We start from the raw sequence: 17,053 nt of genomic DNA, 5'->3' as shown, positions 1-17,053 counted from the left end.
ATCACAGTACTTTTGTGCTTCAAAAGATAGTTACTTTTGAAGTCAATATAATATCAAGAATGAATATTTTTTTAACAAAAAATACCATTCAATGAGAAGACAACACGGATATGAGAAAAACATTTGATTAGACATTTAACCAAAGAAATTGTACTAATGGCTAATAAGCAGAGAAAAGATGCTTAACATCATTAGTCATTGGAGAAACATAAATTAAAATCTAAGATACAACATTACATCTACCTTGGGATGCCTGGGTGGCTCAGTGGCTGAGCGTCTGCCTTTGACTCAGGGCATGATCCTAGTCCTGGGGATCAAGTCCCACATCGGGCTCTCCACAGTAAGTTGGCTTCTCCCTCTGTCTGTGTCTCTGACTCTCTCTGTCTCTCATGAACAAATAAATAAAATCTTTAAAAAAAATTACATCTACTGGGATGGTCATAATCAAAAAGAATGCCAATACTTGGTGTTGGTGAGAACGTGAAGAAACTTGAATCCGCTTATGCTGGTCAAACGTGAAATGGCATAGCCTCTTTTTTCAACAGCATGACAGTTCCTTTAAAGGGTTAAACATATACTTAGCACATGACACAGCAATCCATCTGCTAGGAATCAGCCTAGGAGAAATAGAAATATAACCAACACAAACACTTATACGCAAATGTTCATGGCAACATTATTCATAACAGCCAAAATCTGAAAACAATCCAGTGTCCATCAGCTGGTAAATGGGTTAAAAAAAAAAACTGTCATATTCTTGTGCAATGGAACACTGTACTGAAAATGAACAAGTTATTCATACATGTGACGACATGGGTAAACCTTATAAAAAACAGCAAGACGAAAAAAAAAAAGACTACATGTTTGTATGATTACATTTTTGAGAAATGGCTGCAAAAGACAAATACAGGGGATCCCTGGGTGGTTCAGCAGTTTAGCGCCTGCCTTCCACCAGGGTGTGATCCTGGAGACCCGGAATCGAGTCCTGCATCGGGTTCCCTGCATGGAGCCTGCTTCTCTCTCTACCTGTGTCTCTGCCTCTCTCTCTCTCTCTCTCTCTCTGTTATGTGTGTGTGTGTGTGTCTCATGAATAAATAAATAAAATCTTAAAAAAAAAAAAAGATTCATATAAAAAAAGGCAAATACATGCAGACGCAAATAGGCCGATGGTTGCCTAGGGTCAGGAGCCAAAGCAAAGATGAACATTTAAGTGAGCCAGGAAACTTTGGAGGGTGATAAAGTGTTCTAAAACTGTATTGTTGTGATAGTTGCACAATTATATACACTTAGTAAAAATTATTGCACTGTATACTTATGAAAAACGTTAATGTTAATAAAGAGAGCACCATTAAAAATAAGGAGGTAGGTAATGAATTCAAAACAGCTCTTCAGCTTTTAATTTACTGAGAAAAAAGCTACCAGCTAAAACAAAATGATTCTAAGTTAAAAACCAAAGGAGCAATTAAAGAAAGATTTGGAACCGTTTGTAACTAAAAGGACCAATCCTCCCCACCCAGAATGTACCACACTAGAACTCAACGATGTCTAATCTTTGGTAGGAGTACTTCCTTTTTAAGTACAGGGGTGCAATCTTTCCTGCTGACAAAATTAAAATATGGTAAAATGGGCACTTAAAGCTTGAAGATCACTGTAGGGAATATATAATTCACCATGTAACATCCACCTTGTCAGTTTTTATACAGTAACATAGCACTATGCTGGGATTTTAACATTATAGGCATTGTTTTTTAAAGTGAAAGAGCCAGAATGAACCTCAGGAAACACTTGCATCTGCATCTGAATTCCTCCAACCTTTAAAAGGCAGATTTATGGTCTGGGAGCTGTTGCAGAGGTAAAAATCAAAACAAACAAAAACACCAAAACAAGAAAAACTCCAAAAAGTAAAGCTCTCATTTGTAATTACAAGAACAAAGAAAACTCCAGATAATTTTGAATGAAGCTATGTCTATGTTCTATAATGCTAATTTATAGAGAAAGCCCTAGTGGCATTTTGTCCATCACTAAAACTATTGTTCAATATTTGAAATTCTCTAACAGAATGTTTTGACTTGAACAGAGGAGAAATGCTCACATTTTCCCAGGTTAAATTAAATTTTTGTTGAAGTCAAATATGTATTCTTGACAGCCAGGTGAAATCCATCTTTCAATGGTGTCATTGTGCTATGGTAAGATTAATAAAAATATTTTCAACTTTTCAATCATCATGTCAGAAGAAGATGGGCATCTGTCTAGGGAAGAGAAAAGACTAGTTTGGAAACTGATCTGACCATAGTAAATCAGAGATTTACTCTTTTATCCTCCTTTATCTTCTGAAAATTATTTCCCAGCATTTGTTTTGCTGCTTCTAATTAAGAAGATAAATGTGACAATATTTCTAGGGACTGACCAAGAAATGTGTCGTCATTAATGCTTTTCCCCAGTTCCCACCCTGAGAACAAAGGTGAACGAGGCCACTGCTCTATTGTAGGGATGATGTATTTCAAAAGCTGGACTCCTTCCACAATGTTATTAAAGTTCTTTGAAGTGTTGTTACTAAGAAAAAATGTCAAAAGAACTCAATGTTGTTTATTGTTTCTCAAATCCACTGCTATTTCAGGTTGTACCTAAGTGAACCAGTCCATCTTATTTTGGAACCCACTGGCATAGCAAAGTGCTATAGCACATGCACATAATAAATATTAGTAGACACAGGAAAAGAAGGCTTGATTCCAAACTTTAGTGAATCTGAAAAGGAGACCAGGGAGGGATTTTAAAACAATAATAGTCTATAAAGAAAAAGCAAATCCCTAAGTCATGTTTTAGGAAGATGTTAGGTAGGCTTGGTATTTCATTAAAATTATTAAAGCTATGCTGTCCAGTGCTTTCCTCTCGAAGGCTGTAAGTGAGGAGGAGAACAGATAGAAGGAAGGTCACAAGTGCAGAAGAACAAGAACAATAATAGTGGTAGAAGTAATAGTAACCAACATTTATTCAGTGATGGACGCTGGTGCTGTAGATAGAAAAATGCTACAGGGATTGTCATTTAATTTTCATAAATGGTGTTTGAGGTAGGCAGCCTAAGCTGTCAGAGAATTACTTTAACTTAGTCCTGATAATAGGATGAGCTCTTCATGGTTGAAAAGTCAGAGTCCCCTCTGCTTCTCTTTGAAATGCACCTGAATTCACTGAATCAAAGAGATGACAAAGTTTCATGACCAAATGACTTCCTATAAATTTACACATGTTAAAGATGACTTGTAAGGAGTAAAAATAGTAATTATTCATCTAGGCTTCCTACTTTCCAGATGAATTCATCTGAGGCTCAGATTAGAGGGACTTGGCTAAAATCACAGTTGTAGAGACACCCCTCCCCTAGGCTGCTGCCACTTCCCCCACACACCATCAGCCTCCAGCACAGAGAAGGAAGCTCTGTGCCACTCCTCCACTTTCTAAGAGCCCCATTAACAAACATAGCTCCCTCCACACAAGGCTTTGGAGTCTATGTCAATATTAGGTTTATATGACCAGATGAGAACCCCCAAACAGCACATCGGATTGCAACAAATTTCTTCTTAAATTCACCATAATGCCTCCAAAGATTTAGGTGATTGATAAACTTTCAAATTCTCACAACAACAGTTAGATAAGAATGACATAAAGATGCACAACACAAATTAAAATACATTCATAATTCACCATTATTTCCCAGTGCTGAATCTGTTCTTTTTTAATAGCGAACTAATTCATGTATATGTAATGCTTGATAGGTGAAAAGGAAAGATGATGAAAAGCAGTTGAGCTTTTAAGGAAAGATAAAAAACACAGGAATGTCATCTGGGAGGAAAAGAAAAGAGAGAGAGAGAGAGAGAAGACTATATAAGTAACGGATGATTATTTAGAAGATGCAAAGGGAGCCATATAATGGGACTCAAAGCTTGGTCGGTCCATCTGCAAGGGTCCCTTCTGACCTCAAAACTCTGTTAAATTGAAGCCTGCCACCAATTACTGCATCAGATGTCTCTCAGTGACATTCTCCCTTCTGGTAACCAACCCTTAAGTCTTTGTAACTCATTATGCACAATCAAGATGCAAATTCTCTGGAACTAGGACGATGGCTTCCTGTTTCATTCATATATCACCAAATTGCTCACAATCATGTTCTACCTCTAGCCATATAGTTAACCAATAACTGATGACACAAAATGCCAAAGATCATGATTTAGCAAAAGAATTACAATTCATTCTGCAAGTAATTTACTGTCATTCAGCTGCATGATTAGCTCTTGGTTTTCTTTTTTCTTTCTTGTTTTTGGACCACAGGAGTCGTGGTTCATTGGTATGAAGTGCATTAGCCAAAATAATTAAATTATCACTAAAGCCTTCATTTTTAGACAAAGGAATAACCTAAACTATTTAAAAATAGTACTTTCTTATTAAGACCCAGTAAAAAAAAAATTAGGAACTTCAGACAACATGGAGTTCCTTATTAAAAAGAAGAGCTATTATGGGGAAAATATGAATATCAAGGTCAAATTTATTAACAGTCATAATTTTTAACCTTCATTTTTCCTTCTTCTTTCCATGTGTTCAGAAAATACAAATTTAGAATTTGGAAACGCAGTAATTAAAAAATGTTATTCATCTGGCTGAGACTTCATGCCTTAACTTTATTGCCCAGTTCCAATCTGGTCCAACAGTGGTTTCCCAAATGTCCCACCGTGGCAAACCCAGGTGAACAAACAGAAAGGTAAAAATAAGGATGAGAGGATTACTATCCTTATTCTAATTACAAATCCTGCCCATTGCTTTCTTTTTAAGCTGTCACTGCCATGTTTAAGTTATAACTGCATCTTCTCAATGAGCACAGGGCCTTATTACTGGAATTGGCAGGGGGCCTTGACATTTGAGTCATCATTTCATTATGCCTATTCTTTACCCTGGTATACAAATTAAATAGAAATACAAGCCAGATGAAATATAGGGAGGAAAATCTGAAGTACTCACTTTAAACTGAATTAATTTTTCTCAAATCTACAAAATGTATAGACCAATTAACATGGATAATAACATATTCCACTTCAGGCACATTTTCAAAAATATTAATTTCGATTTCAAAGGCCAAAACTGCTCAAACCCTTCTAGCCAAACACTTCACTTCTGTAAAACAGAACCAACAGCTTTAATATTCTCTAAATTTAAAAGATAGAATAATTCCAATTTTAAATCAACTATAAGTATGGGCAAAAACACATATTTAACAAGTTTCCTCTTTTCTAAACAGTCTCAAAAATGAATAGCCATCACTGAACATATAAATATATATAAAATGTGCACATGTGAAAAATATTACTTAAAACATACGCAATCACATAGAAAAAAAACAATTCATTCAGACTAAAATAACCAAATGTGCCAAGCTGGAATTTCGGATTTATTCTTAGACATTTTGAAATCACTGAATTTAAGTGATGAAAAATGATAAATCACAGGACCCAGTCATCCTGAATAAATGGGCATCCTTTCCTATTTCTAAGTATTTTGTTGAAAACTTTTCCATTGAATTTCAAAATTATAAAAATCGGTTCTAAAATGAACACTATATAAAATCCTCAAAAATGTCTTTGGCTCTGCTTTCAGGTTAGTCTCTCGTTTACTTATTATGGCAGGTGTTCCAGAATATGTGATTACTCATTCATTGAGTTTTTAATCATCTCTTCCTTTAGCCCAGAGCAGCCTGTTTATTTCAAAAAGCCACAGCTTTCCCCAAAATGCTTGGGAACAAGCCGAATTGCCTATTAAGAACTTTATTTTCCTCATATAAAATACTGAAAATCTCTACTGGAAGCTGAACACATGTACATTCAAATGTCTACTCGGAAGAACATCATCTATATTACTTATTATTATATTTTAAAATACTGTATTTTCTTTACATTTTATTATTTTAATGTTGATTTCTCCTAAAAGAATTTTTTTTTTACCTAAGGGAACATGTTCGTGTAAACTAATATAAGATTCAGCTTTTAGCTTTTCATTTCTTTGTAATTTATCACCCAGATTTTCCAAAAAGGGATTCAAAGAAATTCACAATAATTCCTCGTGTTCACTGAGTTCTCCAAGCAGTGAGCATGTTATAAAGGAAGGAGTCTGTTTCAATACTAAAATGTATTTAGAAAAGAAGCCCTGAGATTGTCACTTAATTTTCCAACTTTTAGAAAACGTATTATTCTGCAAACTGGGACAAAAATAGGATGTGAACCAGATGTTCCTAGATATGAAGTTTAGAGCAGAGCACAGTCATAGCGGAGCTAGCTTTTCACCCATATTTATTTTAGGAGGAGGCAAGTGGGCCCCACAGTGTGGGATTCAGTCCTACTATTTCTCTTCTAGTTTGACTTCAACTGGTGGAAATATTCATGGGTTTACAGTATCAGGTTTCTAGCGAGTCCTATCATTTTTGTAATTACTATGGCTGGTATTAATAAGCGTCTTCTTTTTACACGCTGAAATAAATTAATGGAAAAGGCAGACACTATGCAAAATGGCTGGGAATAAGGCCAAATCTTTTTACATACATCCAGGGACCAGTGATTTCCTAAATGGCACTTTGAGCTCTCTTGCCTAAATAATTACAAGTACAGCCAGCATGTAATTTACTGAAATAATTATGCACTCCTTTCAGTTCCCATCACCCAGCTCAAGCCCCTGGCCATTTACCTTGTCTTTATTTTCAGTGCCAGAAGCCTCGGGCTTGGTCCTGATCACAAACGGGGTGGACAACCGCAGGAGGACCCTCTCAAAGGTGGCATTCACCCTGGGAGACACTATCTCGAAGCAGTCCTCAAACTTGAGCACTTTGTGAGTGTCACACCGCAGCTGCTTCCGGAGGCCCTCCCCCAGCTGCAGGACTGACATGTGGGGGTCAAACATCAAGTGGAAAGGGAAGGCTCTGCAGAAGGTGCTGATGCTGATTCTGAGGTCCGCAGGGACATGGGAGGTGCCCTGTGCAAGGTTCTTTGTGATGGTGGTATTTTCACATTCTTTGATGAGGAAGGTAAGACAGCTACAATTGCCTGGGTTCGAGCCATCGGAGCACAATTTCTCACTGGCAACCTGTTCCACTTGCAGGTCCAGCCGGTAGATCTTCTTGCCAGCGGCCTTAATCATCCCTGGCATAGCAAACCCCACGACATGGTGAGGATGGAAGTAGTGGAGCACTAGAGTTCCTTCAGGGAGCTCTTTGCATAGGAATGATGGTGACTCCAGAGTGGCCTGTTTTCCAAAAGAAGTTCTAATGTGTTCCAACAAAGCATCAAAGCCATTAAAAAAGTCCTGCAACGTGCCACCCACAGCTCGAAGGACTCTCTCATTCTCATCAAAGCATATATTAAAAAATTCCTCTCCAAATCTTTCTTGAATTTCCTCAAACTTCAAGCCTAGGGGTAAATGGGAAGGAGATGTTAGGGAAGTAACATAAAATCATCATATTTATAGCTTTTAAAAATGCTTATCAAATGAGGTAACTAGTGAGTGAGGTAAGAGAGGTACTTCCCTTTGACCCACATATTCCCAAAGAGATTAATTCATTTTGAATCAGAGAAAGCAAATTTCAATTCATCTTCTAGAAGCTTCTAAGGTGTTAGTGAGCATAAACTTCTTTTAATATTTCTGTTTGTTTTTAAATAGACTTTATTTTTTAGAGCAGTTTTAGATTCACAGCAAAATTGAGGAAAAAGTAAGGATATTTTCCACAGAACCCTCTCCCAGCAAACACACAATCTCACCCTTACCCCAATATCAGTCATCATGCACTATGGTGGTACATTTGTTACAATCAATCACCCTACAATGACACAGAATCATCTCCCAGAGTGGGTAGTTAACACGAGGGTTGACTCCTATTATTGTACATCCTTGGGTTTGGACAAATGCGTTACTATATGTGCCTACCATTATAACATCATACAAAGTAGTTTTGCTGCTGTAGAAATCCTCCGTTCTCTGCCTTTTCATGCCCCACCCCTCTCAACTCCCATAGCACAAACTTTCTAAATGCTGCTCATCTAGCCGCTCATTTTTCTTTTCAATATCCTACTGAATTTGCTATAATCAACACAAATAAGATTTTCTTAATGATTTCCCTCTTAGTTAAAGCAACTTTTTAGAAGCAACTATAACACTGTTTCTCTATTACACCCATCTACTATTACTATCTTACTTATCAAAATTCATTTGTTAAGTGGGAAATACCAACCAGAGAGGGATTTATGGTTACCTGAATGGGGAAAGGCATCAGATTATCTAGTGTCAACAGAAGGACTTAAGTGAGACCCCAGTGAGAGAGAGACCAAACAAGGAAGTAAAATGACAGAACTATGGGCTGATTTGCATTGTTTCACTCACAAAAATGAGACTAGCCAAGGGTGGAGTAGGCATCTCACCAGAAAGAGTTAAAACCCTTTGCTTTCTCCATTCATACTTCCACATGCCATGGCAAAAGGAACTCTATATTATAGCAATGGAATTATAACAAAAAATACATACATACATACATACATACATACACACATACAATACATTATGTAGAAATTAGAGCCAGTCACATGTGATCAAGTTAGATCCACCCTTAAGGATGATCTGAGGAAAAATATGGAGAGAATTCATGGTCCAAAGAGGAAGGATACAGCACATATATAAGAACTGAATGTGTGTGCTGAAGGAAACCTCTACATGGAGTCATTCTACTACTTATCCTTTGACTTTGGCTGAAATCAATACATGTAAGTTTACGTATTCATATTTTCTTGCCTCATCTACTCCATCTTATAAGGAGATCCTGAAGATAAGGCAAGATTGGGAAAAGACAGTGGTCATCTTGCTAGTGTCCTATTAAAGTACAGAGCAGTCTTGGTTTGCTATTCCTATCATTATAGGAAGAGAACCGGAGGGTTCTCCCCATGCATGAATGAGGGATAAAATGTCAACAACACTATTGAAAAATACAGCCAAAACACATCAAATATTTTTTTGTGAGAGTACTATAGAGTATAAACATTGTGATAGCTAAATGAAGAAGTCAGTTTGACAAAAAAGTTCTTAACATCAATGTGAAATGAAAAGCAGTAGAAAATCTAAGCAAAAAAAGAGTCCTTTTATTAAGAAAAATTTCATAGTAATTTTAGTTTCATAGATCTGACATTCAAATTAAGTTGAGAAAAATCCCTTACCAAGATAAAAATATGATGGCGCATCTTACACAGTCATGGTATAAGACTGCCCTTCAGCATATACTGCTTTCACTAACAATAATGCCAGCCCAAACTGATAGTAATAGCATTTATCTGTCCAGTTCTCCAGCATGGAAGAAAAAAAGCAAAGTGGATGACACTCACTGCAGTTTGGTCCCTGTTCCAACTACTCCATTGAAATTGTTTTTACAAAGGAGTAAGCCAATGCATATTGCTTGATCCTTACCATAGTTAACCGTGTTTGTTGTTTTTCTTTAATTTTTTTATGAAGTTTTAAAGATTTTATTTATTTATTTATTTATTTATTTATTTATTTATTTATTCATTCATTCATGAGAGACAGAGTGAGAGAGAAAGAGAGGGGCAGAGACACAGGCAGAGGGAGAAACAGGCTCCACACAAGGAGCCCGATGCGGAACTCGATCCCAGGACTCCAGGATCACACCCTGTGCCGAAGGCAGACACTCAACCACTGAGCCACCCAGGCATCCCTGTTGTTTTTCTTTTAATTTGACTCTACTGATCATCTCATTCTCCTCAATCTCCCTCCTCTCTTGGCTTCTAAAAACCATGCTTTCTTAGTTTGATTACTGTCTGAAAATTCCTTCACTAAAGTGTCTTCCTATGCCATATCCCTGTATCACCATCACTGCATAACTAAAAGGTCCTAATACAAATTCAATGTCTATCCCTTCAAAGACAATGTTCTTGATTTCTATTAAGTTTTTAAATTACAAAAGTCTAACTAAAACTAAATTCAAAATAAGTAAAAATTCCTATAAGCTGACTATACTTGATGGAATACAGAACTTCATATGCCACTAAAATGTCTTATGAATTGCTTCTATCCTTTAAAGAGTTCTACCTTAAAAGGACTCAGGGTCTTTATGCACAGAAAAGAAAAAGATAATTTCTTCTAACTTGGTTTTTTTTCCCATAACATTGAAAATGCCCTTGGAGTTATTAAATAAAGAACATAGACATAAGCATAATACAGCAAGTTTATATTCTGTTTCCACAGAATCCCCCAAAATCATCCAGAAAATAACAATCAAATTCACCAGGGGCACAAAATAAAAACTAGTCTGTCAGTACAGCATACCATCAGCTAGAAATCCATGCTGTCTTACAAAGCACTTCTGTTCTTTAAGATACAAGGTTGTTAATTCTCATGATGACACTGAGGCCTCTCAGGATGCTACACTGACTTGTATCAATAAAGTAAAGCTAAAATATTTTGAATATTACAGTCAAATACTATATATAGTAATTCTATAAAATCACAATACTTGATTAATAAAAATTTTTGTTCACATAATTATTAAACTGTACAAGATCATGAAAGAAGAAAAAAATTATTTAAGTTGGAAACATGCAAGAACTAGGAAAAGATCACTGTAACTTTTGCAAATATGCTATAATCAATAGCCAAGACACATTTTAAATCTTATATCAAAATTTAGGAAGCACAGAGAAAGTAGTTCAGCACAGACAACTGGTAAAGGCTCTACCTACGACTGATGCAAACCCCCTACTTACAGTAAATCACTTGAAACATATAGACAATGCTCATCCTCTCATAACAGAAGACACTATGACAGCTTGACATTTGGGTCTATAAGAATATATTCTTCTAAAGGCAAAACTTATAATAAATCTGCTTTCATTAACAAGTAAGTTAGAATTTTAAATTACTGTTAATTCTCCTCTTTAGAGAAATGAATAGCCTAAATGTGACATCCTTTAACTGAAAATATAATAATCTATTCACTGATGATATGAATCTTCTGTCCCTCATCTGCTCTTCCTACTTCATATTATGTCTTAAGAACAATGTGTCTTAAGGACATTATCCCACTTATGTCTGCATACCCATCTCTAGCATCATGCCTGGCACATAGATACTAAGACTTCATTTGTAGAAACCAAGCTTTTGGGACTTCTGGGTGGCTCAGCGGTTGAGCGTCTGCCTTCAGTTCAGGGCCTTATCCCAGGATCTGGGATCAAGTCCCACATTGGGCTCTCTGCAGGGAGTCTGCTTCTCCCTCTGCCTCTCTCTCTCTCTCTCTATCTCTCTCTCTTTCTCTCTGTGTCTCATGAATAAATAAATCTTAAAAAAAGAAACTAAGCTTTCATCTAGGTATCTGTTTGATAATATAATCAAGCTTTTAAAGCCATAGTTGTGCCATGTTTAAGGATACCTAGATAACCAGACACATTCTTTTCTGATATGAGACTCCACAGATAATTTTATCACAATGTGATTAGACTATAACAGAGGCACACAGGAATATCTATGAAGGTATCGAGAAAAGACTGTCTGACTCTCTCCTCAGGGAGATAACATCTGAAGAGAGATTTGAAGAAAAAGTGAGTGTTCAAAAGCCTAACAAGGAAGGAATAATCACACTAATGGATGGACAGTAATGGAAAACAGATGAACCAAGGAAGCAGAAGAGTCTGGCATGGTCAAGGGAGGGCAAAGAGAATAGATAACATCTGGGCAACAGGAGTGAGAGTATCAGCTGTTAACTTGGGCAATGCAGAGGCTGGACTTAAGGATGCCAAGACCAGAGTCAAAGACACCAGCCAGAGAGATGCTGCAATGTCTTTAAAAGATTATATTGGCTGAATTAGAGAAGTCCCAGTGAGAAGAGTGTTAAGCAACGTGCCAAATATTTTCATAGATCACCTTAGACTTTAAAAATTCACATCACATAGGTATTTTTAATTGTTCTCATTTTACAAGTGAAAAATGTTAAGAAATTTGTCCAAGTTCACACAACCATAAGGAGCAAAGTTAGGTCTCAAGGTGAAGTCTGTCTAATACTACATCTTGTGAAATAAGCATAGTATCAAAAGAAGTAAAACATCTGGGGGGGTGGGGAATGCATGTCTTGCTCAATGCTCTGTGATCAATGCCTAACATTTAGCCTGATATTTAGTAAGGCTTAATAAATATTAGCTGGATATTGAATGAATTAATGTATCACTAAAGCCAACAGAAAGGAGCTAGGAGGAGAAGTCAACAGTTATCAAATGCTATAGCAAAGTCAAGTAATGTCAGGACAGAAAAACTGTAAATTGGATCAGTCAGAACTTTGGGGATCTTTGCCGCAATTTCAGTGGAGGGATAAGGGTAGAATACTGGGTATAAGAGGTTAACGGGTTTGTGGCAGGTAAAGAAATAGTTCTCAGCTGAATTAATATTATTATTGGGATGCTAAAATTACTTACTTTATACAAGTGTAATAAATCTGACCTCTAGACTTGGAAAAGGAAAGATTGCCTTCATGAGAACCAAGTAAATACAGAGAGATGGCACCAAAAATACACATTGACTAGAGGAATACCTATCAATACAAGAGAGAAATTAGTGGGTTTTTAGGTCCAGAGACTGTCCTTATCACCCAATAGGGCATTGGTCTTCACTAAAAGGAAAAACGCCAAAGCAACAGGTATATCCTTCGTGGCCTAAAGTTCAGTTGAGGAGCTGAATACCTGCCTACTACACACTGCTATGAGCTATAGACATCCCATAATTATTTTTTAATTATTTAAGCTTCATCAACCTAATATCTAGCTAATGTAACTCAAGAACAACTATACCTCGAATCCAAACTGTAAAGAGAGTTCAACATTTTAAGGAGATAATTACCTCTTTAGAGAAACAATTTTTTCAGCTTTACTCAGCTATAACTGACACATAACATTGTATGTTTAAGGTGTACAGTGTTCTTTTGATATACTTACATATAGCACTATTTATATATCCTACTTTTTTGTAGTCAGAACACTTAAGATCTACTCTATTAACCACATTCAAGTATATAATACATTATTGTTAACAATAATCACAAAGTTGTGTAACAGATCCCAAGAACTTATTCATCTTCTCACTGGAAGTTTGTACCCTTTGACTAACATCTCCCCAATTCCTCTATCTCCCAATCCCTGGGACCACCATTCTCTGAGCTTGGCATTTTTAGATTGCACATATAAGAGATAGCATACGATATTTGTCCAGAAACAATTCTTTTATCTTTTATCTAGCGAGACCCTAAGGTTTTTATCAGCTAGTTTGATGACACTTTTATAAAACTATTATTCTAGTGTCATGCCAATCTACAAAGAAATTACTAAAGTTGGTCTCGGCCTCCCAGAAAAGATTTAACAATAAATATTATATGTCTAAATAATAAACAGAGGAGAAAGGCCCTCAAGAAATTCCACTGCTCGAATTCTAATTTTAAAGAAAATTGTTTTCAATCTGATCTATTAATACAGTTTCATTTGAATCTCTGTTGGAGTGATATAAAACATTTGTAGTCTCGAGTATTCTACAGTTAAGTAAGTAAAAGTACTGGGAAAATAATGAAAAGAATGTTCCCTATCAATTTTGATCTTAATCTGTGAAGACTTAAACAATGCCTTTCTACTATTTTGGAGGTATATAATTCTCCCTTTACTGAATTTGTGGCATCTCTCTCTAAAAAAGAACACAACTTATATCATGTATTTATTTTTAAGTATAGGTGAACTAAAATTAGTTAATAGTTTTAAATTATATGATATACTTAAAGAAAACAGGACATATATTCAGATTCTTAAAAAAATAGAGTTTTAGTATTAGCAAAAAGAATTTCCTAAGAATAACAATAGGGGACCATCTAATAGATTTACAGATTTAACATCAATCTTGAATACCCAAAGGAATAGGCATTATCAGAAGCCTATAAAGTGCTTCAGGGACAAAAATGTTTTTTCAGGAAAAAATATGTTTTTCACCCAAAAACTATATCTAAAAAGTAGAACATCATATGGAAATGATGAAATAGACATAATTGGGTGTTGAATGTTATATGATAGGAAATTTTTAATATGTAAGTTATATAATTAATCTAAGTTTCTTTAAAAAGTACAGCATCAAAAAAAAAAAAAAAGTACAGCATCATAAAATTACACTCCAATATTATCAGTTGTTACACTTCCCTTTCAATTAGTGAAGCCTATTTCTGTGCCTCTCTTATAAAATAGCAGATTTTATAAGGGAATATTTAATATAAGGAAATATTATATATGTCTTTTTAAAATTTTATTTAAATTCAATTTACCAACATATAGTATAACACCCAGTGCTCATCCCATCAAGTGCCCTCCTCAGTGCCCATCAACCAGTCACCCCATCCCCCCACCCACTTCCCCTTCCACAATCCTTTGTTTCCCAGAGTTGGGAGTCTCTCATGGTTTGTTTCCTCTTCTAATTTTTCCTCACTCAGTTCCCTTCCTTTACTTTATAGTCCCTTTCACTATTTCTTACATTCTGCATATGAGTGAAACCATACGATGATTGTCCTTCTCTGATTGACTTACTTCACTCAGCATAATACTCTCCAGTTCTATATTGTATATGTCTGTGATCCCTCTGTTGACTATAAACAGGTTTAGTAGGACAACTCCTGAAAAGTACAACAATCTAAAAGCAGGGTGATCTAGAATGAGAAAAAGAAACCAATGTAGGAAGAAATGTAACTAAGCCAAAAATAGAGATAACTTCTCCCTGAACTGTAGAAATCCTGAATCTACAGATGGATACGCACAAATTCCAGTCAGAATTGATATAAACACATACACACACACACACACACACACACACACACACAGACACATATGTATAACAGATGACAGATTATCTGTAAATTTATAAAATAAATGTTAAATAAAAACTAATGAAACAGAGGGAAAAATTATTGACTCCTGTAAGGTGCATTTTATGCATAATCTGGAATTAAACGATCTTCATAAAATCCAAGAGATGGGAGGGTGGAAGGAAATAGGGGAGGTGGTAGAAAAGAAGGAAGTATCAGCATTCTAAAAGTCTCTTCACAATTCAATGGAATTTGGGTGAGTAGAGACAAAATATAATCTTAGGAAGAAAATAAGTAATAATTTGTTTTCAAATAATGAGAAAACATGCAGGTCTAATTTGAATAACAGCAAAAGGAAGATAACCAATAATGGGAAAGCAGAGTAGGACTTTCAAATTATGAAGGTAAAAATATATATACATATATTGATTCAACATTATCAATATAAAAAAAGTAAGGAAAGAAGATGTAAAATAAATAATCAGAAATCAAGATAGAAGAAAGAAAATCAAGTAAATTACGTATCTCTGCAAATGTAAACCAATCCACCAATCCAGTGGCAGGAACTCTCATTTCTTCCACAAGAATGGCACTTATAAGAGGGGATTTTAAAAATAAAAGGTGGGGGGATGCCTGAGTGGCTCAGTGGATGAGTGCCTGATCCTGGGGTACTGGAATTGAGTCCCATATCGGGCTCCCTGCAGGGAGCCTGCTTCTCCCTCTGCCTATGTCCCTGCCCCTCTCTGTGTGTCTCTCATGAATAAATAAAATCTTTTATAAATAAATAAATAAATAAATAAATAAATAAATAATAAGGGACAGTAGACAAAGGATTCCAAGAAACTACAAGAAAAATAAGTGAGGAGCAATATTACTATCAAACAAGGTAGAATTAAAGTGAAAAATGTGAATCAGGATAAAGACATTATATAAGAAAATCACAATTTACAAAAAAAACCTCAGAGACACAAACCTGAACAAACCAACCAACATTGTAGCTAAATATACAAAGCAAAAAGAATTAGGAATTAATTGCTAATGTATTCATGTTTTTTTTTATTGGAGCAATAACAATATTCTAAAATTGAGTTAGTGATGGTTGTACAACTTTATGAATATACTAAAAACCCTGAAACATACACTTTAAATGGATGAGTTGTAAGATATGTGAATTATATTTTGGTAAAGCATCTCATATCTCTCAGGATCATATGGATCTAATAGACAAAAAAAGCAGTATCATAGAGAAATTAAATAAAAATATTTACAACATAACAATAAATAAACTTAATAAAAATAAAACTATACTGGAAAACTTGAATGTGCCTTTTTCAGAACCATAAAGATCAAAGATTTAAAAAGAAAAGGCATTGGTTAACTGAATATATATCAACAATAAAAAGCAAATACTAATCAAAAAGTCAAGTCACAGGAAAAATGAAATTAAAATAAAATTTAATAACAGGCAAAATTCAAATGCATATATACATGTACACAGATGTATATATCTATGTACTTGCATATATGTGTTTTTATGCATGTGAAGAATTATAAAAACTCCTCAAATACTTGGTCAGAAAATTCCCAAAATATATTTTTAAGTAAAGATTCTGCAGATCACATTTTCTAATAGTAACAAAAATAATAAATATTTACAAATAAGAAAAAGATGACAAAAAATCCTATCTACTTAATAGTTAAGCAATACATTCTCTTGAATTGAAGAAAGAAAGAATAAAATTGAAGAAAGAAAAAATAAAAATTGGAATTATAATTTCTAGAAATCAATGAAAAGACTACTTCATGCAAATCCTGAGGTACAGCAAAAACTGTGCTCAAGAATATATGTATATGCCAAAAATATTTTCAGCAAAAAGCAAATAAAAAGCTTCTAAATTCAGAAAATGATGTTGAGCTTTTTTTAAAAAGTAGGTAAAAGCTGAAATTAATAGAAAAATATACTAAATTAGGAATGAGAAAGATGACATAGGTACATATTAAGAAGAAACAGAGGGGGCGCGTGGGTGGCTCAGTTAGTTCAGTGTCTGCCTTCTGCTGGGGTCATGATCCCAGGGTCCAGAGATCAAGACCCGCATTGGGCTTCTTGCTCAGTGTGGAGTCTGTTTCTCCCTCTACCTCTGCCGCTCCCTCTGGCTC

The 17,053-nt window shown here is 35.2% G+C and overlaps 1 protein-coding gene and 1 non-coding gene across 5 annotated transcripts in view; one reads left to right on the top strand and one right to left on the bottom strand.

Annotated features, from left to right (window-relative positions):
* Positions 1-17,053, bottom strand: part of GUCY1A2 (guanylate cyclase 1 soluble subunit alpha 2) — a 429,807-nt gene that overhangs the window by 350,855 nt on the left and 61,899 nt on the right. For all 4 annotated transcript variants that reach the window (XR_004815602.2, XM_035715874.2, XM_025465669.3 and 1 more), the window contains one exon: positions 6,718-7,436. Coding sequence is in view for 3 of the 4 variants with exons in the window: in XM_035715874.2 (XP_035571767.1) it covers positions 6,718-7,436 (719 nt within the window). In the remaining variant the exon portion in view is untranslated. The remainder of the gene's footprint in view (positions 1-6,717; positions 7,437-17,053) is intronic.
* Positions 14,070-14,179, top strand: LOC112671587 (small Cajal body-specific RNA 7). The gene has a single exon (XR_003143713.1). It is a non-coding gene; the product is annotated as a small Cajal body-specific RNA 7 (non-coding RNA).

The sequence above is a fragment of the Canis lupus genome, chromosome 5, assembly GCF_003254725.2.
Source record: "Canis lupus dingo isolate Sandy chromosome 5, ASM325472v2, whole genome shotgun sequence".
Taxonomy (NCBI): Eukaryota; Metazoa; Chordata; class Mammalia; order Carnivora; family Canidae; genus Canis; species Canis lupus.
The sequence above is the reverse complement of the archived record's forward strand: the minus strand, read 5'-3'. Positions and strand labels throughout refer to the sequence as shown.